The following is a 26,880-nucleotide window of genomic DNA, read 5'->3' on the forward strand; positions in this document are numbered from 1 at the left end:
CCTTTTTTTTGCTAGTGTCTTTAGGTCTTAATAATCAGACTACAAAAGCAAAGTTAGATATGCATGTAGTTTTCAAATTAACATTCAAAGGCCAAGGAAAAGAAATATATATAATATATTTGAGGTTATGGTAAATTTAAAAGTTAAGTCTACAGGAAGAAAAAATGGAAATTCCAGGAAGATAAAACAGCAGAGGTACTGTCTGCCTCATTGGACACCTCTTTTATAAACACTTTGTGTAGCTTCTATGAGAACACATTGTTCATTTTTTTCTCTTCTCTGAATCTTCTATTCACTTTCCCTTGCTGCATTCTTCAACGTCTACACTCTCTCTAATAGAGAGTATTGTCAATGCCAGAGTATATGGTAGACATTTTATGCGTTTATGGCTCTTTTATATTTTACAGTTTTTTTTTTTAAACTGTATTTCCACTGTATTTGCATAATTAGGGTAAAAAGGATGTAATGAGTTAGTAGCAGTCTGTGAATTTTGCTTTGTTTGTTGGCAACTATCATGGATCCTTCTTATTGGGCAACTAAATAGTGTTACCCAAATTTAATAGCTGTCCACATAGAACACTTAAACGGGATTGAATGGCTGAGAAGGGGAGGCTAGATGATATCAGGGTGTGTGTTTTCTTTTCTCCAAAGCCGCCAGCTGGTGACTGAATGCAGCTTTGGACCATGCCCTAACACTGCATAAAGGGCTCTTTGGAGCCAGCTCTATCTAAACAGCCTGCTCTGCTTTTGTTTTCTTCTTCATCTCAAACATACACTTCTCTCCTCTCCCATGTTACCTAAGGCAAAGAGAGTTGATAGGATTATAGTATTGTTAAGGCAATTTAGTTTTTCTCACCATTTTAAATAAAAGTACTATTAAAAATCCACAGGAAGAAAGTCTATGAAATTTGCAGTTTGTATTACTTTTTAATCAGATATTAAATTTCACTTCATTACTTCACAATTTAATTTTTTCAGTGTCTCTAAAAGAGAGGGATTAAAAGAGGAGAAAAAAATGCAATTGACATTAATTTAGTTTTCTTCATTTAGCAGGTATTTTTTATTACGTATTATTTAAAGATTTTATCAACTATTTTAATAACTCAGTGGAGATGTGCACACATATCTTCATAGTTCATATGATGAAACTGAGGTTAACAGAAAATGTGATAGATGTTCAAGTTTAGTAGCTTGATCTGTTTTCTTTCTGCTCCTGTGTTTGTTTGTTTGTTTGTTTGAGAGGGAGTCTTGCCGTCGCCCAGGCTGGAGTACAGTGGCGCCTCTCGGCTTACTGCAAGCTCCGGCCTCCCGGGTTCACGCTATTCTCTTGCCTCAGCTTACGGAGTAGCTGGGACTACAGGCGCCCGCCCCTATGCCCAGCTAATTTTTTTGTATTTTTAGTAGAGACGGGGTTTCACTGTGTTAGCCAGGATGGTCTTGATCTCCTAACCTCATGATCCGCCCGCCTCGGCCTCCCAAGTGTGTTTGTTTTTCCTCACATTTTTAGCATAAAATATTTTGGAGAACGGCAGTTTTCTCTCATTAACTTAATGACGGCAAGTGACAGTGAAGCTTCTTGGTAATTGGAGAATTGGGGAAGAGACCTTTTGTGCTTTATTGGATTTAAAGGATTATTTTTCAAGTTACTGAAAGCAATAGGCACCTTTCAAGACCACCATGATGTTGCTGGAAATTATTTTGTGTAATGCCTTTTATTTTTTTAAGAAAAAAACAGAACAAATTGCTTAATCTCACTGTGGCTCAGTTTTGTCATCTGTAAAATCAAATGATACTGAGTACCAGTTAATAGTTGCAGTGATGGTTAAATTAATTATTTCATGTATGCCCCTTGAAACAGTGCTTGGCACATACAGTGAGTTATTGTTTTTTAAGATCATTATTGATATTATATTATTATCACTGTAACTGCTCTCCAGAAACATGTTGCCACTCTAATCATCCTCTTTCCTGATGTCACTTGGCTACTCAAAAATAGCAGCAGCTGGTGATGTTTTTACTTAACAAGTGCTAAGTCTTCTGCCTGAGTGTGAAAACACACTTAGACACTGTCTTACTTCTCATATGCCTCCCCAGCCAGAGTTGTTGTCCTGATCAGGTTTGTTTCTAAACTCAGAAACATTCCTTCTTTGGTTTATAAGGTTTTCTTTTCTCCCTTACATGTACTCAGTTCCACTTACCTTTCAATGAACAACTGAATTCCACTTCCAGCATGAAACTCCCTCATTCTCACAGCTCCCATTAATTACTCTAGTGTTCAAATTACTATGATAGAATCAACCTAATGACTGATGATCAAATGGATTCTGCATGTAACATTCAAAACAGTAGCTAATACTGATCGATGTTCAAAGTTTGGAGATTATATATCAGAAAAGGTTTTCCAAGAAAGAATCACTCTGAAACATGCAACTCAAGACTTATAGTATACACTGGGGGCTGTGTTTTCTCAGAAAAAAAAAGAGATCATCTTTGCAAATGAGTCTGAACTCATTAAATATTTTATGTACCAAATTAATGACATAAACCATAATTTTTCAATATTTAATTTTACCAATGATAATTGAATTTGTTCAATACACTGGCTGATAATTATGGGTACTTTTGAGTATCAAGGATGTACTTATTTTTCAATCACTCAATAGTTTGAAATCCACTTGGAACAATATGATGTAGAGACCAAATTAGATATGTGGTAGTACTGACTTATAATGACTTACTAAATTTTTTCACGTTTTTCCTCAGCAAAAAAATGCCTCGATCTGGATAAACACCTGACAACATATGATTTGCAAAATTTGAAACCTTATACAAAATATGATTTATCATTACATGCCTACATCGTTGCAAAAGTGCAACGTAATGGAACTGCTGCAACATGTAATTTCATAACTAAAAGTGCACGTAAGTTATATGTTTTAATGCTTCTTTCCATAAATGGTAAAAAGCAAGGTATTGAGAGGTGACAATGTGCTAGCAGCCCTCCCTCTCGGTGCATCCTCTGCCTCGGCATCCACTCTGGCAGTGCTTCAGGAGTCCTTCAGCCCACCACAACACTGTGGGAGCCCCTCTCTGGGCTGGCCGAGTCCAGAGCCAGCTCCCTCTGCTTGCTGGGAGGTGTGGAAGGAGAGGTGCCCGTGGGAACGGGGGCTGTGCAAGGCGCTCACAGGCCAGCGGCTCACAGGCCAGCATGAGTTTTGGGTGGGCGCGTGCTCCACGGCCCCACACTTGGAGCAGCCAGCTGGCACGGCTAGCCCAGGGCAGTGAGGCGTTTGGCACCCGGACCAGCAGCTGTGGAGGTTGCACCGGGTCCCCCAGCACTGCTGCCCCACATTCACGTGCCCCAATTATGGCAGGGCCTCAGCCGTCCCCGTGGGGCAGGGCTAGGGACCCGCAGCCTACCATGCCCTAGCCTCCCCCTACCGCCGTGGGCTCCTGCACTGCCTGAGCCTCCCCTACGAGCCACAAACACTGCTCCCTGTGCCATGGTGCTGGGTCCCATCTACCGCCCAAGAGCTGAGGAGTGCTGGCACACTGCGTGGGACTGGCGGGCAGCTCTCCCTGCTGCCCTGGTGTGGGATCCACTGGGCAAAGCCAGCTGGACTCCTGGGTCTAGTGCGACTTGGAAAACCTTTATGTCTAGCTAAGAGATTGTAAATACACCAATCAGCGCCCTGTGTCTAGCTCAAGGTTTGTAAAATAGACCAATAAGCTCTCCTTAACATGGACCAATCAGCATGACGTGGGTGGTGACAGATAAGGGAATAAAAGCAGGCTGCCTGAGCCAGCCAGTGGCAACCTGCTCTGGTCCCTTTCCACACTGTGGAAGCTTTGTTATTTGGCTCTTTGCAATAAATCTTGCTGCGGCTCACTCTGTGGGTCCCTACCATCTTTATGAGCTGTAACACTTACTGGGAAGATCTGCAACTTCACTGCTGAGGCCAGTACGAACCCACCAGAAGGAAGAAACGCAGAACACTCCGAACATCAGAAGGAACAAACTCCAGACACACCATCTTTAAGAACTGTAATACCGTGAGGATCCGCAGCTTCATTCTTGAAGTCAGCCAGACCAAGAAACCACCAATTCCGGACACAGTATGAACTTCCTAGCCTACAAGATTTCTATCTTTATTCTAGCAAAAATATTTACCTGGCACATTTGTTAACATCTAGGGTTTATAAACTTGTAAAATCAAAAAATTAAAAAACTGTTATCCTGGATTCTGTCTCTTCTTCAGATGTAGTCATAGAATTTTAAGAACAAAGCATAAAAGCATCTTCACTGGCATCAGTTTGTAAAATTTCAAGCAGTTAAGTACCTAAGCAACTTAAGTTAAAACATTCACTGTTTGCTTTTGTCTTTACTATCTGGAAATATTAATTGTAATCAGAAACCTAGCAGTGTCTCATAAAGCATTAGCCTACTGACCTCTGTTAACCTGATAAAACAGTTCATAAAATGTAATATTTTATTAGCATTTTCTTCTCTTCGTTACCGTCAACTACTTACTATTTTGTTTTACGTCACATTATCCATTTAAGATTTCCTTTCAATGGCGTTTGGCTCTTGCCACTAGTATAATCTCTCCATAGTTTCTAGGGCCGAAGTTAGATCTGCTAACCTCCATCGAGGACAGGGAAGAAGAAATGCCCTGTTTTAAGGCAGCATCTATAGCTCCAGAGACCCTAACGAGCCCTATATTTCTGAAGAAATGTTGTGCTATTTGGGGCTGAATGTAAAACACTTTTAAGGTCATTTAGGTTTTGGTTTGAACGTTCAGGTCCTGGAGCTCTATGCATTTGTTGTTTTCTCGAGTCTCTATATCACAGAAAATGCAGACAATTTGTTTCTATTCCTGAAGAACCCATCTAGGTGTTTACCAGGATAACATTAGCCCTGCAGGAAAGGAGTGTCTGGATTGTATAACAGGCCTTGGAGGTTTGCCAATCAACAACATTTTTCCTCTCCTCTCACAAAACTCCCTCTCTTCCCCACTCCCCTCCCCTTTTCTCTATTCTCTAATTCTACACACTCTCCTTCAGGGATTGCAATAACTCTCATGGCTTCATGTACAACCTATATGCCAATACCGAATAAATAAGTGATTTATTTTTCAGGGTTTTGATATTGCTTTTTAATTTATGTACTATCATAACTTCCTCACTTATAACCCCCAAGCTAACACTTAAAATACTTTATACTGTATCCAAGTATTGTCAAGTAATTTACATATGCATCTATTAAATTATTAATAACAAATCTTTCTTCATTTTGATAGCTCCAAGCGAGGTCCAGAATATGACTGTCTCCAGGGCATCAGATAATAGTATGCGCGTCAAGTGTGAGGCTCCCAAGGACATTCATGGCCCCAATGGACTTTACCATCTGGAAGTCGAAGCTGGAAATACTCTAGTTAGAAATGTGTCACAATCTAAGTGCGATTTCCCTGTAAACAATCTTCAATATTCAACACAATACACTTTTAAGGTAAAAGTATTCTCTCTACATTACTATAGTACCAACATACATGATAATGATTGACTCATAGTACTTAAATAACTTTAAGACCGCTGTTCACATGAGATTGAGAAGCTCTGATGTGTAATGGAATACTTAAAAAGTCTCAACTATTTGACTCTAAAATTTTTATTCCTATAACTAAAGTCAGTGGTGTAAAGCAAATGTTTCACTGGAATATTTTAGAACTTCAATACGACTTAATTATAGTTAAATTATTGCTTCTGTATTAAGAAGCACAATACTTTATACACAACAGATTATTAGTTTACCAAATCTACCTTATCTTTACTTTGGCTTTCTGTCTTTATTAATGTGGAATTTTTCACTTGCAAAATTTCACAGGTACCTTGAGATTAGAAAATATTTGAAAGAAACCCTAGAAAATACTAGTGAGCTTACAGAATTTAAAATACTCATTATCTCACTGTCTACTGATCATATTTTGTACATATATTTTCATAATATACACATTTGTATGCATTTAACATATGTATTTTCAATATTCTGAATACAGTTTGGTAAACTGTATTTTTAATACATCACTATACCATGCACACCTTTCTTTGTTAAATATTTAACCACTATGTAGTTTTTAATGACTGTATAATATTCTATGTATGGCTTCATCGTATTCTATTAACTATAACTATGTTGGTCTCTAATATAAACAACATTCAGATAACACACTTATCGGTAAAGCAAAATTTTTGAATATGTCTTTAATAATTTGTTTCATAAATTCCTAATAATGCATTTATTGGATTAAAAGGAATGTATATGTATTTTGAGTTTTTTTGGACATGTAGCTTTTTTTTTCTATAAAATTTATCAAATTGCCCTTGTGTATCAGTGCGTGAAATGACTGCTTCTTGAGAGGCTCACCAACACTGAACATGCCTTTCTTTTTCTTTATTTGGAAGTTGAAATATCATATGAAATATATTTGGAGGTTGAAATATGATAAAAAACTTTATTTTAATGAAATTTCTTTACTTATTGTTGTGTTATTCTTTACCTCTTTTATCCAGTTTTCTCTGGAGAAATGCCTTGAATATTAATGATAGTAAACTCTTTGTCACATGCATAATAAATGTTGTTATGGGTTTATAATTTGCCTTTTAATTTTCTTCACAGCACTTTAAGTCTTACATAATTCCCCTTTTTATTTTTAAACAAATGTATCTGTCACTTTTATTCCTGTTAAATAGAAATTTCCATAGTTAACTTTTTAATATGATGTTGACAAGCGACTCCATATTCTTTTTTTGTTTTGTTTTGTTGTTGTTTTTTGTTTTGAGACGGAGTCTTGCTCTGTTGCCCAGTCTGGAGTGTGGTGGCGCAATCCCAGTTCACTGCAACCTCCGCCTCCCAGGTTCAAGTGATTCTCCTGCCTCAGCCTCCCAAGTAGCTGGGATTACAAGCACCTGCCACCACACCCGGCAAATTTTTGTGTTTTTAGTAGAGATGAAGTTTCACCATGTTGACCTGGCTGGTCTGGAACTCCTGACCTCAAGTAATCCACTTGCCTCGGCCTCCCAAATTGTTGGGATTACAGGCGTGAGCCACCGTGCCCGGCCCATATTCTTTATCACTTAAAGAAGTGTTTTTATATTTGTAAACTTTTTGGTTTTGTTTTTGAACTGGAAATGTAGGTTAGATTTTATCGATTTTTATGGCATTATGATAGATGATGCCATAGTTGTGATGGCCTGGTGTGATTTGTTTACATGATGCAAAACTATTGTCACATTCTAAGAGAAAAACCCCTTCTCTGTCATTGTGTGCTACTCTCTCAGAGTATTATTGAAATCAACAGTCTATTATTTTATTGTCTTTATTAGTAGATATTCAAAAAGGAGATCATTCAGTGAGTAGAGATGTTGTTGACGTAGGCGTTGGATGACATCATTCTTATTAAATTTAGTATAAAGGTTACACTGATCTGATAAACACATTGCTTATATGTTCCTGTTTTTCTATATCGTATAACTTTTTAAAAATTTTTATTATTATTTTTTTGAGACAGAGTCTCACTTTGTCACCCAGGCTGGTGTGTAGTGGCTTGATCTCAGCTCACAGCAACCTCCGTCTCCCAGGTTCAAGCGATTCTCCTGCCTCAGCCTCCCAAGTGGCTGGGATTACAGGCATGGGCCACCATACTCGGCTAATTTTTGTATTTTTAGTAGAGATGGGGGTTCACCATGTTGGCCAGGCTGACCTGGAACTCCTGATCTCAAGTGATCTGCCCACTTTACCTCCCAAAGTGCTGGGATTACAGGCATGAGCCACTGTGCCAAGCCTATATTATATAACTTTAAATAGTATAGGAGTGATTTGTTCCTGAAAAATTTGTTTTCATTCCTTTCATGCAGAGAAGTTATTTAAGACTCATTTACATTTTCTTTCAATAGGATTAGTCTTTTCAGATATTTTAATCTTTTTGAGTGAGGTGCCATATATACTTTTTTCAAAGAATAGTCAATGTAAAAGAAATATTTTATTATTGTCACCTCATCACATATTATACTTCATTTCCCACTGCTTCCCCAGTGTCCATTAAGCTCCAGGTGCACTGGTTTCTCTGTAGTTTCTAAGAGGCACCTAGGTGTTACTCTCTTTAGCCACCTCACTCCACGCTCTTCCCACTTCCTAGAATATACCTCTCCCACTCTTCAAATCATATAAGTTATTCTGGAAAAATATAGGTTTACATCATATTAAAATTGAACCTTAACATTCAAACTAGGAGATAATTACTCAGTTTCGAATTCTCTTCCCCCACTCTTCAAAAGACTGTCTTTTGTTTTCTTCATTATACTTGCCATATCTTCTTTTTATGCTTATTTCTGTCTCTGCTATCATGTTTTGTGTTTACACCTTCATGAGAGAGCAGTCATTTCAGTTTTTGCACCATTGTGATCTCTGGTTAATAAATTAATGAAGTCGATTTATTATTATTACTTTTCTTTTCCATAGATTTATTTTGATGTTCTTCAGGTGACTTTCAGATTAAAACTGTTTTCATCCTTGTAGTTTTTTTTTCATTTTTATAAGCTAAAAGAAGAAAATTGTACTTTGATTGACTCTATCCCATGTCTATATAGTTTATCACTAATTTCTGAAGGCCTTCACATGAAATGTAATCAATGATTCTTAAAGTAAAACATTTTGATTATTGATGATTTCTAATTAGCCTGTAGTTATAACTTGGAAGAGTTTTTAATATATCCATTATTTAAGAGAGATTTTCTACATTTCTGGTGCTTTAATTTCTTATTGCTATTAATTATTAATTTATAAAAGTTAATTGGCTTTTACAATTTCTGCTTTATTGGATTTGTAGAATAATTTTTACAGCTCAGTGTATAATATTTATGAATATTCTGTGAATATTGGGTAAATTTTATGTTCTCCATAGGATAAAAGCTTAGATATACATTTGTCAGATTTATTATATATATTATTCTCTTTGAATGATATTATTCAAATATATTTTACTTAAATTTTTTTGGTCAAAGATTTTACTTCTCTTTGGCTCCTTTCAGTTTCCCTGTATATGTAAATTGTTTTCACTTTATTTGCATTACTTTTTATGAGACACAGGTGTTTATGATCCTTATGCCTATATAGTAAACTTATTAAGGGCAATTTAAAAAGTATGTGCATTTTATGCATAATTCTAGTAAACAGCATATGGTTGAATTTCCTTTTTAAATTAAACATTAGTCTATTAATAGGGAATTTTAACTTTTAATTATGAACATTTTGATGTATTGGATTTTATTTCTTCATCCAGTTTCATTTTATAAATAACTATTTAATAATTGTTTAATAACTATTAATATTATTATTGCTAAGTGAGATAAGATATCTTTTTGTCTTTCAAATACATTTGACAACATACCGACATAACCTTGAAGTTTAACTTTAAAGCAAATCAGCATACTTTTAATGTAAATACACAGCATAGTATGAAAAATAATATATATGTTTTACATTGTGATATAATGTAGAAATAATTAGAAAACTAATTATTTTATTTTTTGTTACTGAAATTCAGGCCTATTATCACAATGGAGACTATTCTGGAAAACCAGCTATTGCATATGAATCAACATATTGTAAGTTATCATTGGGCTATTTATTATATATATTAAGATATATATAAATGCTTATAAAGCTATGTTATTTTACACTTATAATCACATTTGATTTTTAAATGCTTAAATTATGTCTTTTCCATAAATATGATTTTTTAATTGTCAATAAAACCATATATATATAGGTTAAATATATTAAAATACAATATCTTAAATTTAAGTTAGGAGATTCAATTATTAAAGGATTGTTGAATTCATGAGGATTTATATACCCAAACTATTAAATTATGATTATGTTTATGAAATATCATTATGTTAGTAACATTTTTTGCATACTATTTTAGATTATCTGTTTATTTTATTGTCTCTTAAGCATATGCTTAGCAGAAGTGGGCCTTTGATATGAGTCTGTCTTGATTTACCTAATGGAAGCTATGATAAGCACTCCCTAATAATAATATAGTTATGTAAATGTTTATCATTGATATTTAAAATATTTTAATCAAAGTAAAGGTGTACATGAAAAAATTACTTATGATTAAATTTCATTATAATAATGAAAATAACAGCTGCATGTTACATTCCCCAACCACGATTCTGTTTGCCAGGCAACCACTTTTAACCATTTCTACTTTTGGGTCTCCTTATGGTTTCCTTCATATGTATAAATATATATACACACACACACACATATATACACACATATATGTACACATATATACATATATACACACATATACATATATATACATATACACATATATACATATATATATATAAAAGCAATATTGTATACTGCTCTTTCTAGAGTTACTAACATTACCAATTGATCTGAGCCTATAGAGGAAGGAGACCTAGTATGCTATTTTGGGCTTTTTCTACCGGTTAACATTGTAAATAGAATTATTTAAACTGTATGTACTTTGTTGCCAGCAACTTCTAGGTCTTTCTATCTTTGCCACTTCTAGGTCTTCCTCTCTCACATACATATGCATGTGCACAGTCACTGATATGAATGCAAAGTCAAAAGAGAAAATATAAAAACAGCTTATTTTCCAAACTGCTTTACTAAGCCCTCCGTAAAGTTTTAGTTCTTTCTGCTCAGATTTATGAAACAAAACCTCTTTGTGTTAAATGTCAAAAAAAAATCCAGCAAGATAGCTTTGATTTTATTTCCACATTACCTTTTTCTTTTATAATATCTTTATAATAAAAATGACTTCATGGAATCTTTCCTATTAAATTATAAATAATTTATAGCAGTCATAGACTCAGCTGAACATCTTACACTTACATCTTAATAGGCCAGATCTGAAACTATTTCACTTGGAAAGACAGAACAGAAAGCACAGCATGCTAGCAAGGGAGCCTGGCAGCAGGAATCCTTGCAGCAGGAATCCTTGCAGCAGTGCACGCAGTAATCCAGCTACTTTTCTTATGATACTCTTAAAGACAACTGACGTATGAGAGAATGAGACCACATGTGTAGGTGTAGGAGCTGCATTCCTAAAGGAATCGTATTTCTTACACTATTTTCATGGGCATAGCTTCCAGACATGCCGACCGGGGAGGGTGTGCTCAGTTATGAGCGAGCACTGCACTCAGGGAAACACAAAGCTAGTACTTCCCATGAGGACAATAGAGTTTATATATAGCACTCCCTGTTCAGGTGTAGTTTAGCAATCAAGGGTCATTTTGCCATTAGCAATGTTGTCTGGTAACCAGCTAATATTCCACTTTTATCAGATTTCCAGGTCAATGGAGCCAAAAAATTAGCCCACATCCTTTTTCCACAAAGGAGACAACATTGTATTCACTCTCCGCTCACAATATCATTACCCTAAGAGATAAATAACATAGTTACTTTTAAAATAGTGATATCTATTCCAGGAAAGGACTTGGGTTGTGAATCGCTAGGGTACAGCTACTAGAGATGTGTTGTTGGGTGTCCCCCAACAACATACGGGTGTCCACCACCCGTATTTTGATGTCATTGTCAATTGAACTCCTGGGGACCCTTTCTCCTTCTTCTGATCTGCACTCTCACATGCCATCTTAAAATATTCCTCCATCAGTTTTCTGGTTTAGATTTGCTGTGTCACACATTTTTTTTCCTTCTGATTTCACTAACATATATACTCTAGTATAAGAAAAAAGTATTCCAATTCTTCCATACATAAAAATATCTTTATTCTACTCTAGCACTTGTTCAGTGTATCGAGTAGGTATAAAATTCTAAGCTAAAAGTTTTAGAATTTAAAAATTATTTCTGTCTTATTTTCCTGAATCCAACTTTACTTTCTAATTTCATCCTGATTCTCTCTCTCTCTATGTATATATATATACACACACACACACACACACATATGTATACACACACACACACATACATATATATATATTTATTTATTTTGGTCTGTTTCCAAGTTTTCCTCCCCTGGAAATATTAGGTTTGTCTGTTTATTCTTGGTCTTACCTGAATTTTTTGTTTGCTTGTTTTGCTTTGTTTTGTTTTTGTTTTTAGAGGGAGTTTCACTCCGCTCTTGTTGCCCAGGCTGGAGTGCAGTGGCACAATCTCGGCTCCCTGCAACCTCTGCCTCCTGGTTCAAGTGATACTCCTGCTTCAGCTTTCCAAGTAGCTGGGATTACAGGCATTCACCACCATGCCTGGCTAATTTTTGTATTTTCAGTAGAGATGGGATTTCACCATATTGGTCAGGCTAGTCTTGAACTCTTGATCTCAAATGATCCTCCTGCCTTGGCCTCCCAAAGTGCTGGGATTACAGGTGTGAATCTGGCCCTGAATCTTTTTCATCCATTTTTCTGGATACTATTGACCTTTGTAACCTGAAGATTTATGTATCTGATAATTCTTTGCTGCATTTTCTTCCCGTAGTCTTTTGTCAAGTCTATTAGTCATAGAACTCATAAGTCGACTTTCTATATTGGCATTCCCCTTTGGTGTTGATGGTTTCCTTAAGAGCTTAGTTCTTATTGGTAGTCTAGTCATAGTCACAGTGAGACAAAAGGAAAGGTTGATTAAATGTTCTGTGGTCCTTAGAAGATCTTGGTGACTGAGGAGATTTCCTATGATATTGCTGATTTGTTTTTTTCTGATATCATTCATTATCACCAACAATCAATTAATCTCCAGAAATTAATCTCCAGAATCACCCTACTCCTTGTCATACGGTAAAGTATGAAAAAGTGGTTCTTCTCACAGTAGGACGGGAAGATAGGTTTCCAACTATTGCATATGTGGACAATTACATTGTCCTCCTAATTTTAGTCCTGCACCTCATCCCTTCTCTGTACTGGGCCTGACTTTATTCTGAGTCTCTCACTGCTTTCATTTAATTTTCCTTCTGTCTTCTCCTCCCTGGTAGTATTTTTTCAAGAAGATATTTGTTGTTGTTGTTGTTGTTGTAAATAGACATTTGACTTCCATATTCTGACCCATGTTTCACGTTTACTGCATATGTCACTTTCAAACCTGAGACTCAGGCATTCTGAGCAAATGGAATCTGTTCCTTTGATTTAGGCTGTGGCCTCCTTTCCTTTGTTTTCTACCTTCTACAACTTGTTGAAATTGCTCTACCTCTAATTTCCCTTCTCTCATTTTCTCTGTCCTTATAGATCTACGACATTTTCAGTTCTTTAATATTAGCAGAGTTCCTGGAAAGAAGGGGGAAACACATGTGTGCTTAGAATGCAAGCTTTATCTGGAGACTTGGCTATTTTATTATTAAGTGTATGGAGAAAAGTCTTATGCTGCTTAATTTTTTTTATAACCTAATTTAATTAATTATTATGGATTGGAATGCTAACTTATAGTCATTTGCAGTTTCTTGCAAAATCTCACTTCAGAGTATTCTAGAGGTTAGATGTTGCCTCTGATGAGGTTTTTATTCACAAAATCTGGAAACAATCATGCTGATTGATATATGTATACTAGTAATCACTGGTATGGATTGACAATTTCAGTGAAAAGAATTTGAGATAGAGATAAGACAAGGAACACTATGGGTCATTTTAGAAGCCTATTGCAATAAGAACTTCTTGCCTAAAAATGTTCACTGCTATCCACCTATATATTCACGTTCATCTATCCATCCATCTTTATATATGCCGGCAGTATAAATACCCCTTTAAGGGAGATAAAATTATTTCTATTTTGTATATGAGGAAACTCAAGTTTGGATAATTTAATCTATTTGCTATATGAGCCAAAGAAATGACAGAGCCTGAATTCAAGCTCAGGTCTTACAGTCTCTATCTGAAATTACTTTCAATATTCCTATTTGTATGAGTTCCCAGTTACAGAAATTTTGATCATGAGATGAACTGTTTCTGGCAGCTGTTTGCTTGATAGAGTCATTTCCATCTTTCCAGTTGTGGAAAAACTGTCTCATGCTCAAGGCCTCCACTCACCACACATAAAATACGTCCCCTCTACTTCCTTATCACTCTACTTATTTTTTTCAGACTATATGACAAAATACATAATTATTTCATTTGTTCACTTGCCTTTCTTTTTTCTTTTCTTTTTTGACAGAATCTTGCTCTGTCGTCCAGGTTGGAGTGCAGTGGTGCAATCTTGGCTCACTGCAACCTCTGCCTCCTGGGTTCAAGTAATTCTCATGTCTTAACCTCCCAAGTAGTTGGCATTACAGACACACACCATGCCCAGCTAATTTTTTTGTATATTTAGTAGAGATGAGGTTTCACCATGTTGGCCAGGCTACTCTCAAACTCCTGGCCTCAAGTGATCCACCCACCTCAGCCTCCCAAAGTGCTGGGGTTACAGGGGTAAACCACTGTGCCTGTCTGTTCAGTTACCTTTCTAGTGTCTGTTTCCCCCAAAGAGAATGCAGATTTCCTGAAAACTACTATTTTTTTCTGCCTTATATTTTGTAGCATTTCCACGGACTGTCTTCCCTTTTATCATCACAGCCTTTCTTATCTTCTAACCTACTTGACCATTTACTTATTTCTTCTGTTTATTATTACTTATCTATTTTTCTTCACTAGAGAGTAAGTTCCATGAGAACAGGACTCTTGTTTTTCTTTTTGTAGATATCCTAAGTACCCAGAGCTGAGTTTGGCAGACGACCAAAAGCCAAAAATATTTTTTATGAATAGTGAATAATCGGTGCTTACTACTTCCCAGCCACCGTGCTACGTGTTTACTGTGAATCAACATCTTTAGTCACATTTTGGGATTTGGGGAAAGGAGGGACAAAGATAATAAGGAATCTGGCTAAGTTCCCAACTAAGAAGTGGTAGAGCTAGGATTAGAAGCTAAGCAGTCTGGCTCTAGAGCTGAGGCTCTTAAGTCACCGCATTATTTTGCTGTGTTTTCACTACGTAAGAAAAGGTGAATATGCTGGAGATATTTCCAATACACCCTCTCTTCTATGCCCTTTCCTTAGAAAAAGCCAGGATTTCACATTAAACTTAGTGAATATTTAAGTCAGGGTAAGTCTTATCCTAACTACAGAATGAAACCATTTTTGTCTCTTGAGTTGATTTTACACCTCAATGAACAGGTAAGAGGGTTTATCTTTGTGAAGTAGAAGTCCTTCTCAGCCCCTTAAGAGACTACCCTCTTCTGCATACAAAGTTAAACTGTATGAGTTTGTCTCCAAAAATTATAATAACTGGATTGCCTCCTTGATCCCTTCAAAATGAAATGTCTGAAAAAAAGAGAATTAAATTTAAATGTGTCTTATAGAATAACTTTATTTAATCAAGAGAAAGAAAATTGTTCTTCTGTTTTTACTCTCCTTAAATATAAAATGTTTTTGTTGGTTCTGAACAATATGGCCAAAATCACAGAATTAGAACTTTATTGTATTTGACCTTATTCTAAAATGTTTATTTTTTAAAACCTCACAATAAATTGAAAAATATTAAAATGTAAATACTTTGGAGGTGATTATTCCACCAGTCTAGCAAGTTGTTTGACAATGGTTCTCTGAATGTGTTATTTTTCATTTCTAGTTAATTCTAAGGCACTGATAGCATTTCTGGGATTTCTGATTATTGTGACATCAATAGCCCTACTCGTTGTTCTCTATAAAATCTATGATCTACATAAGAAAAGATCCTGGTAAGAGTTGATTATGAATTTTCAAATAATAATGGTAGTAGTAATGGCGCAAATGCATATCCATATGGCAGTGAGGGAACCAGTTAAATGAAATACATGAACTAGAGAGAAGACAGCATAAAGCCCACCCACTTCATGACAGAACTTTTAATCAAAAACTTTTAATATGGTTTTATTGGTTTGAATTAAACATTAATATTATTTTCTTAATTTACTAATAATGTTGTGGACTTGTTTAATAGTAACCAGTGAAAAGAATGTGTGTGTGTTTTTAGTACAAAGTGGGTCAGAGGGATCTAGGAGTGACAAAAGCAAAAGAAAGGCAGGATATGTCTGGGGAAGTTAATGTGCTTCGTTGGCCAGAAACAACCACATCTTATGAAAAACAGAAGATTTAAAATAAAATCATTTGGCTACTTATGTGCGTTTAGCAGACAAGTCTTGGTTGTTTCTTTTCCTCCCTCACCCTCCTCTCTCCTCTCTGACTCTCCTCTCTCCCAACCTTTCGTCCTCCCTCTGCTCCAGGCTCTTCCCGCCTTCCCTCTTTCCCTCTTCTCCCTTCCTCTCGTCTACTTTTCTTCTCCCTGACTTCCTTCCTTTCCCTTCAAGATATTCATTAAATGTAAGTTGAATACCAACTGAATTCTGTGCTTCTTGAGAATATAGAAACTTATTTTTCCTATTTTCACAGCAATTTGGATGAACAACAGGAGCTTGTTGAAAGGGGTAAGTATGCATATTTTTTGCTGATGAATATTCCTTCCCCTGCATTTGAATCCATTCATTTTATTTCATTTATTTATTTATATTTATTTTAAGACAAAGTCTCGTTCTGTCGCCCAGGCTGAAGTGTGGTGGTGTAATCTCTCCTTACTGCAGCCTCCGCCTCCAGGTTCAAGCAATTCTCTTGTGCCTCAGCTGCCCAAGTATCTGGGATTACAGACACAAACCACCAGGCCCAGCTACTTTTTGTATTTTTAGTAGAGATGGGATATCACCATGTTGCCCAGGCTGTTTTTGAGCTCCTAGCCTCAAATAATCCACCCACCTTGGCCTCCCAAAATGCTGGGATTACAGGCATGAACCACTGCGCCCAGTCCCATTCATTTTAAATAAGAACTGGGCATTTTGAATTTAACTTGGACTTCCATTGATACAGTGATAAAACTTAAATTCCTTTACTCACTCAGCACCTGTGAAGTTCCCAGTGTACACCAAGCATTGTGCCAGGTACTGAGAGTACTACAGTGACAGGCACAGTCTCTGCCCTTAAAGGGTTTGTAATCTAATAGAGGAAAGCAGATATATCAACAAATACGGCGGTAATTTGATACATGCCCTAGTAGTTGAATGTGTATGATTCTATAGATATATAGAAGATAGAAAACTGTGTGTGAGGGCAGAAATCTGGTCTGTTAAGACTGTGGGGAACCAATGGACCAACAAATTAGGGAGTGGTGGAGGGAAGAGTGGATGGAAGTCACAGAGATGGGGAGATGGTACATCTCCTCAAGTCCCTGCCGGGGTGGAATGGTGGCTGCTCCCACTAAAGACACGTTTATGAACAGGGCAAGAACAGCAATTTTACTTAGAAGAAGAAAACAAATTTGTTTATCTTTTTTTTTCAACATTTATATTATTTAATTTTTTAAAAATGTGATTTCTAATCCAATAGAAGGGGACAAAGTTGAACCTTTACAGAAATTGAAACTTTGTTTACAATAAAGAAATTTACTTGCTTTCTCATGCTTAAGACAGGAATAATTTCAGAACTCCTTTGTCTGTGTTAATCTGTGTTAGAAGTGTTTCCCTCTGGTAATAGCAGATACCAGGTCTCTATGCAGAAACTTTAGGGTTGAATCTTTTGTGCTCCTTAAAAGGCTTTATTTTTCTTTGCAGAATGTAACACTATCTGACCTCTTATTACGTATTTATTCATTTGGTTGTTGATTATCCTCCCCTAACTTGAATGTAAGCTTTGTGAAAGCATGGAGGCTTTTTTTCTTATTCACTGCTTTATGCCCAGTACCAAAGTGAGTACCTAGGATTTGATAAATATTAGTGAATAAATAACACTGAGATAGGGTATCCTGAGGATTCATTTTCATAAGCTGAGGGAGGAATGAAGAGCACAATCAGTAATAAACACCTGAGCAGAAAAGGAAAATCCATCTCAAGGAGTTAAGGTGGACTTGGAAAGTGTCAATGAAATATTTTATCTCAAAATTGATACTGATTGCACCTTGGAATGCAGTAGAATTTACTCATTCAGACCCCATGAAACCCTGAATGTGGCCCTCAGTTCAGAATGAATGAATACCAGACATTCCCAACAACCTAAAGAAACAATTGCATATAGCCAGTTTGATAACTGTGATTGGATAGAAAGTTTCCGTGGGCAGTAAGATAAATGGGTCGCCCTCATGGATACCTTCTTTCTTTGTCTGTTTATAAATGGGTAAAATTAATATGATTACTGAAGGAAATACTATCAGTAGTACTTGGAAGAGTAGGAGAAACATACTTTTTACATATATGACAGATTAAATTCTCTCACCTTTCTAAAGCATTTGGTTTTCAAGTTCCATATGCAATTATAGCTTTTTATGGTTAGTACACTTTTTTACTATTTAGTAAGTTATTTCACAAACATAGTATATAATGTGTTTCATATACTTGAAGCAAAACGAATTAACACAACTGTTTCACCGTTTAGTGTAAACAGATGATCAAATTAAGCTGAGTCATAGGTATAAGGGTATTAATCATATTGTCTTATTTCATTTGCATGTTTACAGCATTTCACAAGTTGAAAATGAAAACAATACAAAGAAAAATAATAATTGTATTATAAATAAATAAGTATGGTAATTGCTATAAAATGCATATTATCAAACAAATGTGAATGTCCTTATAATGGTGATGTTTAGTCTGGGATCCCTTCTCTAAGCATAGAAAATGGGGAAGATCATTCTGGTAGAGGGAACAACATAAAGCCCAGAAGAGATCTGAAGTACAAGATTGAGCAGTCATTGATTTGTAGGTAAATGTTTGTATGTGAGTGAGATTTCTCAGATGAAATGTGTACGAGGAGGAAAGAAGCTAAAGGATTGAGTCCATGGTGTAAATTTAATGAAATGTGTATGCCCACCTGAAAGACATGTATAACCAGTACTGAATCTTTAATATGTTTCCAGATGATGAAAAACAACTGATGAATGTGGAGCCAATCCATGCAGATATTTTGTTGGAAACTTATAAGAGGAAGATTGCTGACGAAGGAAGACTTTTTCTGGCTGAATTTCAGGTGTGTGTTGCTTTTGTTATATGATGATAAATTCAACATCAAGGCAATTCCACTTTAAATGTATTTATATTGCAATTTGCCTTCATAATTTATCCCACTTGATATTGCAACATAAGAAAGATAGATATAATTAGTAGATATCTATGAACCAGAAGAGAGACTCATAGAGGTTGACGAGATTATAGTGTGGAGCTAGTAAATATTTCAATGTAATACTTTATTGTATTATGAAGTTGTGTCACAAAATGTATTTGGCTGATTTTGTAGTTGTACTCTAGGTACTCATCCAAGTATCTGTTTTTAAATGAATTTTATAGTGACACAACAACTAATCCTAAATTTGTCTCTACTCAAGAGATTTGTTCTGAAAGTTGTCAATCATTACATTTTTTTTAAAAAGTGATTTTATTGTTATATAATTCCTGATCTTAATTTCAATTACTCTAAGCAAATTTTTTTAGCAATATGAGGAAAATATTTTACAGGATATCTCATTTGTTCAAAATGATCATTTTTCCTGAATCTTCTGTGATCCAAGAAATCATTGTTTCTTTCAGAGCATCCCACGGGTGTTCAGCAAGTTTCCTATAAAGGAAGCTCGAAAGCCCTTTAACCAGAATAAAAACCGTTACGTTGACATTCTTCCTTGTGAGTACTTACTGAGTATTGAATTCCCATATGTTTAGGCCCCTTGATTGTTCATTATTTCACTTGTTTATTTTTCTTTTCCTTAAACAGATGATTATAACCGTGTTGAACTCTCTGAGATAAATGGAGATGCAGGGTCAAACTACATAAATGCCAGCTATATTGATGTGAGTAAAAATTTGCATTTTTCTTATTCCTGTATATTTCATTCAGCTCCTTCTTTGTCTTGGCAAAATTTTAGAAATATTATTAAAAATATTTTGAAGTGAACCCATATGTCACTGATATAAACAGGAAATTATTAATATTTGCAAGGACAGTTATTTATTATGTGACTACTGGTATTGGGTATAACATAGAATTTTCCTCTACAAACAAAATTATATTAAGAATTAATTTAATATACTCTGGTGCCTCTTATGTGCTAGATATTAAACTAAATAATCTATGCATGTATTTCTCAAAAGAAGCCCACATTTGCCTCAGCCATATGCAGTATAAGTGAGGACTGGGAGGCTCAGTTTAGTTAATTACCTTGTTCTTATTCACACAACCGGTAAATATTTGAGTTGAAATTCAACCAGAGTCTGACTGACTCCAAAATGTTATCCTTTAATTTAATCACACTAAATTTCAGCACACATTCCTCATCAACACTGATCATCTATCCACTGGATTTATGCAGAAATGTAAATGTCTGTACGTGGTTAATTTATTTAAAATATTTTAAAATTTAATTTATTATACAAATGTTAAATAATTAATGCATTACATAGGATAAATAATTGTAAACAGCATAAAAATATATACAGACTGAAAAAATTCTTTTTTTCTCCCCAAATCTACCATTTTCTCAGTGTCCTCACCTACCAGAAGCAACTATATTTTCTATTCAAATATATATGGCAATTATGGTATCAGGTTACTTATGTTTCTCCATTGGAACTTGGAGCTCCCAGAAAGCATGTGTCTTCTGCTTTTAGATAGGTGACTAACATATTGTAGCTGTTCAATGAATACTTACTAAATGAATGTATGCGCAATACTGTGTCATGAGATAGAGGAAGTTACTTAAATTGATGTTGAATTCTTGTGACCCATGTTTCAAATTTAATCCAATGGTAAAGGCCATCTCTTTCTGAAGAGCTCCTTTCATTGCTTAGATGAATTTAGGAGTCTGAGATAATTCTGGAAGAAGCCAGTATAATATTTTATCTGCCTCTGTACTCCTTTATCTTGGTAACAGGAGCAGAGAAAGCAGACATTGTAGGTAATGAAATGAAAGTTCTCTTATCTGAAATGGCAGAGAAGTCTAGGGAATCATCATATTCCAGCAGAAATTAAGAGGTGAAAATGCGGGTAAAATCCAAGAATGATTTGTTGAAAGAAATTGAATAAACATCCCAAAAGTAACTACATGGCTGGTGAGCAGGTTTAAATAGTGGTAGATGATCCTATAAGAGTTGGCAGGATATAAAATGTTGAAATGTCTAGAGCACTTTTGTAAATTACAACAGCATCCCAGATGAAGATGAAGCCTAGTGTTAAAATTGTTTGAAGTTTACAGCAAAGATACATGAAAGTCATGAATATTCTTTGCAAATGCTAACATGTTGAACACAATTAAATGCCTGACCACCAATTAATAAAATCCCCTTAATACTTTGAAACTGCCCAGAGAAATTCACAATCACAAAATGATAGATCTAAAGCAGTTTCTCTAACTCACAATTTTTCATGTTAATGAGTAATTGAATGTTCAGCAAATGACATATCTTTGCATGTGTTTTCAATAGGGTTTCAAAGAACCCAGGAAATACATTGCTGCACAAGGTAATTTCTTTGATAATCCAATATTCTTTTTGAAAAATTGTTTTATAACACTTTTAAAAAAACATTTCTTATCAGCTTTTATTTGTTTACCTCATAGGTCCCAGGGATGAAACTGTTGATGATTTCTGGAGGATGATTTGGGAACAGAAAGCCACAGTTATTGTCATGGTCACTCGATGTGAAGAAGGAAACAGGGTAAGAACCAAGAAGATTCATAGTGTGGATCTTGGGGTTAGGAAAATAAAGTGTTGAATGGCATTTTGAAAAGCCACATATATCTGCCTCATGACTAAACAGAGAGTTCTCTATTTTAATCAGTGTTAACTTTTATTTAAATTTTTCATACATGTAGAAAACTGAAACTTTTAACATACAAATATATGTCTGTATGCATAAAATTTCAAGGCTTCCGATTAATTAAACTTGATTCCTGTTTCTTTGCAGTGTTGTTATAAATTCAGTAAATTTCACTGTTTTAGCTTCACAAGAACTTAATACTCGAAACAAAACTGACCTTGGGCAGACAGGTGGTGAGTCATGTAATGTGACTTTAGGAGTAAAAGCCTCTCTGTCCCCCTACCTAAAATTAACCACAAGCAATCACATCTTTTTTGCTGACAAATGATTGTGTCCTCTCTTAACATGCATGTAAGCCTGGAAAGATCATCTCGCTAAAAAGTGTGAAGGAAATTCTACAGGACTCATAAGTGGGAAATAGAACATATATTAAGCATCACAGCTTAAGGTTTATATGTGCTTGAACTACACAAATGTTTTGAGAATTTCAAATGAGTATAGGTTTTGTTTTCACTCTTTAAAGAAAGTTGGATAAAAATTGGCTTAAATTAAAAATTGAAATACTTAATAATTTTTTTAAATATAGAACAAGTGTGCAGAATACTGGCCATCAATGGAAGAGGGCACTCGGGCTTTTGGAGATGTTGTTGTAAAGATCAACCAGCACAAAAGGTGTCCAGATTACATCATTCAGAAATTGAACATTGTAAATGTGAGTTTGCTTTTTACATAAATTTGTTTTGATACTGTTTTTATAAAAATATAATTATGGAATATTAAATTTGAGACATTAAAATATATCAGGAAAAATTATTTTTGATAACCTTTAGGATGAAAAGCTGTGATTAGAACAATGACAAAAGCCAATAGGGTCAAATTTAAGTCACTGGTCAAGACGTTTTTGTCCAAGTCAAATCGAAAGTATTATACCGTGACCCTGGAAGTATTATAAAAAGAGGGAAGGTCCATTAAATGTGTTGAATACATAATCAAATTATTAAAAGAATAAGCAATTTGTCCTTATTGTGAGTTTCTACTTTTATGAAAAAATTATATTTTTCCATAAGAGAAATGACAGAAATAGAGAACACTCTAAGAAGTATAAAGTTCTAACTATGCAGCAGAGATGGAATGTTTAGTTCAGAAAATAAGGAGGTCATTGTGGCCTTAGATAATAGTTAAAATGGAAGTCATCATGCATATTATATAATTCCATTTATATGAAAAATCCACAATAGGCAAGCCAATAAAGACAGAAAGTAGATCACTGGTTGCCTGGAGCTGAGGAGGTCAAACAGAAATGGGGAGTGGCTGCAAATAAGAACAGCCTTTCATTTTGTGATGATGAAAATGTTCTATAATTAGATATAAAGGTGATGGTTGTATCCTTTAGTGAATGTAATATGAATACTGAATTGTACATTTTAAACTGGTGAACTTTATGGTATGTAAAATATATCTTTTATTTCCAACAAATGAATTTTATTTTTAATTTTTTTGGGTACATGGTAGGTGTATTTATGGGGTAAATGAGATGTTTTGATGCAGGCATACAATGCATAACAATCACATCAGGGTAAATGGGGCATCCATTATCCCAAGCATTTATCCTTTCTTTGTGTTACAAACAATCCAATTACACTCCTTTGTTTATTTTGAAATCTATAATAAATTATTGTTGAATAGTCATCCTGTTGTGCTATCAAATACTGGATCTTCTTCTTTTTATCTAATTATATTTTTGTACACATTAACCATCACCATTTCCACCCCTGCCATACCCTTCCCATCCTTCGATAACCATCATTCTACTCTGTATATCCAAGAGTTCAATTATTTTAAATTTTAGCTCCCACAAATAAGTAACAATATATGAAGTCTGTATTTCTGTGTCTGGCTTATTTCACTTAACGTAAGTCCTCCAGGTCCATCCATGTTGTTGCAAATGACTATATCTTACCCCTTTTTATGGCTGAATAATACTTCATTGTATATATGTACTACATTTTCTTTATCCATTCATCTATTGATTGATGCTTAGGTTGTTTCCAAAAGTTGACTATTATGAATAGTGCTCCAATAAATGTGGGAGTGCAGATATCTCTTCAATCTATTGTTTCCTTTCTTTGGGGTATATACCTAACAGTGGGATTGCCGGATCACATGGTAGTGCTATTTTTATTTTTTTGTTTGTTTGTTTGTTTGTTTGTTTTTGAGAAACCTCCAAATTGTCCTACATAGTTGTTGTACTAATTTACTTTCTTACCAATATTGTCTGAGGGTTTCCTTTTCTTCACATCCTTGCAAGCATTCATTCTTGGCTGTCTTTTATATATAAGTCATTATAACTGCAACGAGGTGATAACTTAATATAGTTTTGATTTGCATTTCTCTGATAATAAATAATATTGACCACCTTTTTATATATCTGTTTACCATTTATATGTCTTCTTTTGAGAAATGTCTATTCAGATCTTTTACCTATTTAAAAACCAGATTATTAGATTTTTTATTATGAAGTTCTAGAAGCTTCTTATGTGTTCTGAATATTAGTCCTTTGTCAGAAAGAGTGTTGGCAAATATTTTCCCTCATTCTGTGGCTTGTCTCTTCACTTTGTTGATTGTTTTCTTTGCTGTACAGAACCTTTCTAACTTGATGTAATTCTACCTGTTCATTTTTGCTATGTTTGCCTGTGCTCGTGGGATATTATTCAATAATTTTGCACAAACCAATGTCCTGGAGAGTTCCTCCAACATTTTCTTTTAGTAGTTTCATAGATTAAGGTCTTATATCTAAGTCTAATCCATGTTTTACTTAATATTTATATACAGCAAGAGGTAGGGGTTTAGTTTCATTCTTCCACATATGAGTATCCAGTTTTCACAGTACAATCTATTGTGGAGACTGTCCTTTCCCCAATGCGTATTCTTGGTACCTTTGTCAAAAACGAGTTCACTGTAGACTTATAGAATTATTTATGTGTTCTCCATTGTGTTGCATTGCTCTATGTATGTTTTTATGCCAGTACCATGCTGTTCTGGTTACTATAACTCTGAAGTATAATTTCGAGTCAGGTATTGTGATTCCTCTAGCTTTGTTCTTTTCACTTAGGATGGCTTTGGCTATTCTGGGTCTTTTGTGGTTTCACATAAATATTAGGATTATTTTTTCTACTTGTAAAGAATATTATTGGTATTTTGATAGAGATTGCATTGAATCTGTAGATAGTTTTGAGTAGTATGAACATTCTAACAATACTGAGTCTTGAACATGGAATAGCTTTCCATTTTTTATGTCCTCTTCAATTTCTTGCATCAGTGTTTCCCAGTTTTCATTGTAGAGATCTTTCACTTATTTGGTTAAGTTTATTCCTAGGTATTTATGTTGTTTTTATCTACTGCAAATGAGATTACTTTCTTGATTTCTTTTTCAGATAGTTCAATGTTGGCATATAAACATACTGTTTTTTAATGTTGATTTTGTATCTTATGATCTTACTGAATTTGTGAATCAGTTCTAGTAGTTTTTTTGGTGAAGTATTTAGGTTTTTCCAAATATAAGATCATATAATGTGTAAACAAGGATAATTTGACTTCTTCTTTTCCAATTTGGATGCCATGTGTTTCTTTCTCTTGTCTGATTGCTCTAGCTTGGACTTCCAGTACTGTGTTGAACAACAGTGGTGAAAGTAGGCATCCTTGTCTTTACCCAGATCTTAGAAGAAAGGCTTTCGGTTTTTTTTTCATTTAGTATGATGCTAGCTGCGGGTATATCATATGTGACTTTTATTCTGTTGAGGTATGTTCCTTCATTATCCTGTTTTTTGAGGGTTTTTTATGAACAATATGAAGAGATGTTGAATTTTATGAAATAATTTTTCAGCATCAATTGAAATGATCATATGTCTTTTGTCCTTCATTCTGTTGATAGAATGTATCACAATAATTGATTTGTGTATGTTGAACCATCCTTGCATCCCTTGGATAAATGCCACTTGATCAGGACAAATGATATTTTTAATGTGTTGTTGAATTCAGTTTGCTAGTATTTTGTTGAGGCTTGTTGCAGGGATATTGACTGGTAGTTTTCTTTTTCTTGATGTGTATTTGTCTGGTTTTGGTATCAGAGTAATACCGGCTTTGTAGAATGAGTTTGGAAGAATTCCCTTCTCTTCCATTTTTTGGAATAGTTTGAGTAGAATTTGTATTAGTCTTCTTTAAATGTTTGATAAAATACAGTAATGAAGCCATTAGGTCCTGGGCTTTTCTTTGCTGGGAAACTTTTCATTAGAATCTCCATCTCATTACTTGTTGTCTGTTCAGGTTTTGGGTACCAAAAATAATGGTGACACTGACTTTTCAAGACCTGGAGAGCAAAATAATAAATGAATTGAAATAAGAAAATGATAAAAAATGGAAGAATGAAGTTAAAATGTAGCATTTTCATTATATTACACTTTGCTTGTTAGTTTGTTTACACAATCTCTGTTGTCTTCAGCATAAAATAATGGATTATAAGACATTGTTTGCAAGCCTTATGATAACCCCAAATCCAAAAGCATTCAACAGATACATAAAAATAAAAAGCAAGAAATTAAAACAGACCACCAGAGAAAAATCACCTTCACTTAAAGGAAGACAGGAAGAAAAGAAAGAAGGAAGAGGAGGCCACAAAATAACCATACAAGAAATAACAAAATGGCAGGAGTAAGCCTTTATTTATCAACAATAACATTGAATATTAGTGTATTAAACTCTGTAAACAAAATACATAGAGTAGCTGAATAGATTAACAAAACAAGACCCAACAATCTGTTGCTTACAAGAAACATTCTTCACCTGTAAAGACACAAACAGACTTAAAATAAGAGATGGAAAATTATATTCTATGTAAATGGAAACCTAAAAAGAGAAGGAGTACCTATGCTTATATCACACAGGTATATTTCAACACAAAAACGAATAAAAGAGACTTTGATTGTCTCTGTGTAATGATAAAGGAGTCAATTCAGCAAGAGGATATAAGAATTGCAAATATACA

At 34.8% G+C, this 26,880-nt stretch overlaps 1 protein-coding gene across 5 annotated transcripts in view; it reads left to right on the forward strand.

The window, feature by feature from the left end:
- Positions 1 to 26,880, forward strand: part of PTPRC (protein tyrosine phosphatase receptor type C) — a 120,276-nt gene that overhangs the window by 75,640 nt on the left and 17,756 nt on the right. For all 5 annotated transcript variants that reach the window (XM_023224742.1, XM_023224738.2, XM_023224739.1 and 2 more), the window contains 11 exons: positions 2,764 to 2,922; positions 5,301 to 5,509; positions 9,603 to 9,663; positions 15,646 to 15,754; positions 16,446 to 16,480; positions 18,952 to 19,061; positions 19,619 to 19,709; positions 19,800 to 19,876; positions 21,506 to 21,542; positions 21,640 to 21,737; positions 22,426 to 22,551. In XM_023224742.1, the coding sequence (XP_023080510.1) occupies positions 2,764 to 2,922; positions 5,301 to 5,509; positions 9,603 to 9,663; positions 15,646 to 15,754; positions 16,446 to 16,480; positions 18,952 to 19,061; positions 19,619 to 19,709; positions 19,800 to 19,876; positions 21,506 to 21,542; positions 21,640 to 21,737; positions 22,426 to 22,551 (1,112 nt within the window). The remainder of the gene's footprint in view (positions 1 to 2,763; positions 2,923 to 5,300; positions 5,510 to 9,602; positions 9,664 to 15,645; positions 15,755 to 16,445; positions 16,481 to 18,951; positions 19,062 to 19,618; positions 19,710 to 19,799; positions 19,877 to 21,505; positions 21,543 to 21,639; positions 21,738 to 22,425; positions 22,552 to 26,880) is intronic.

Source organism: Piliocolobus tephrosceles, chromosome 1 (assembly GCF_002776525.5).
Source record: "Piliocolobus tephrosceles isolate RC106 chromosome 1, ASM277652v3, whole genome shotgun sequence".
NCBI lineage: Eukaryota > Metazoa > Chordata > Mammalia > Primates > Cercopithecidae > Piliocolobus > Piliocolobus tephrosceles.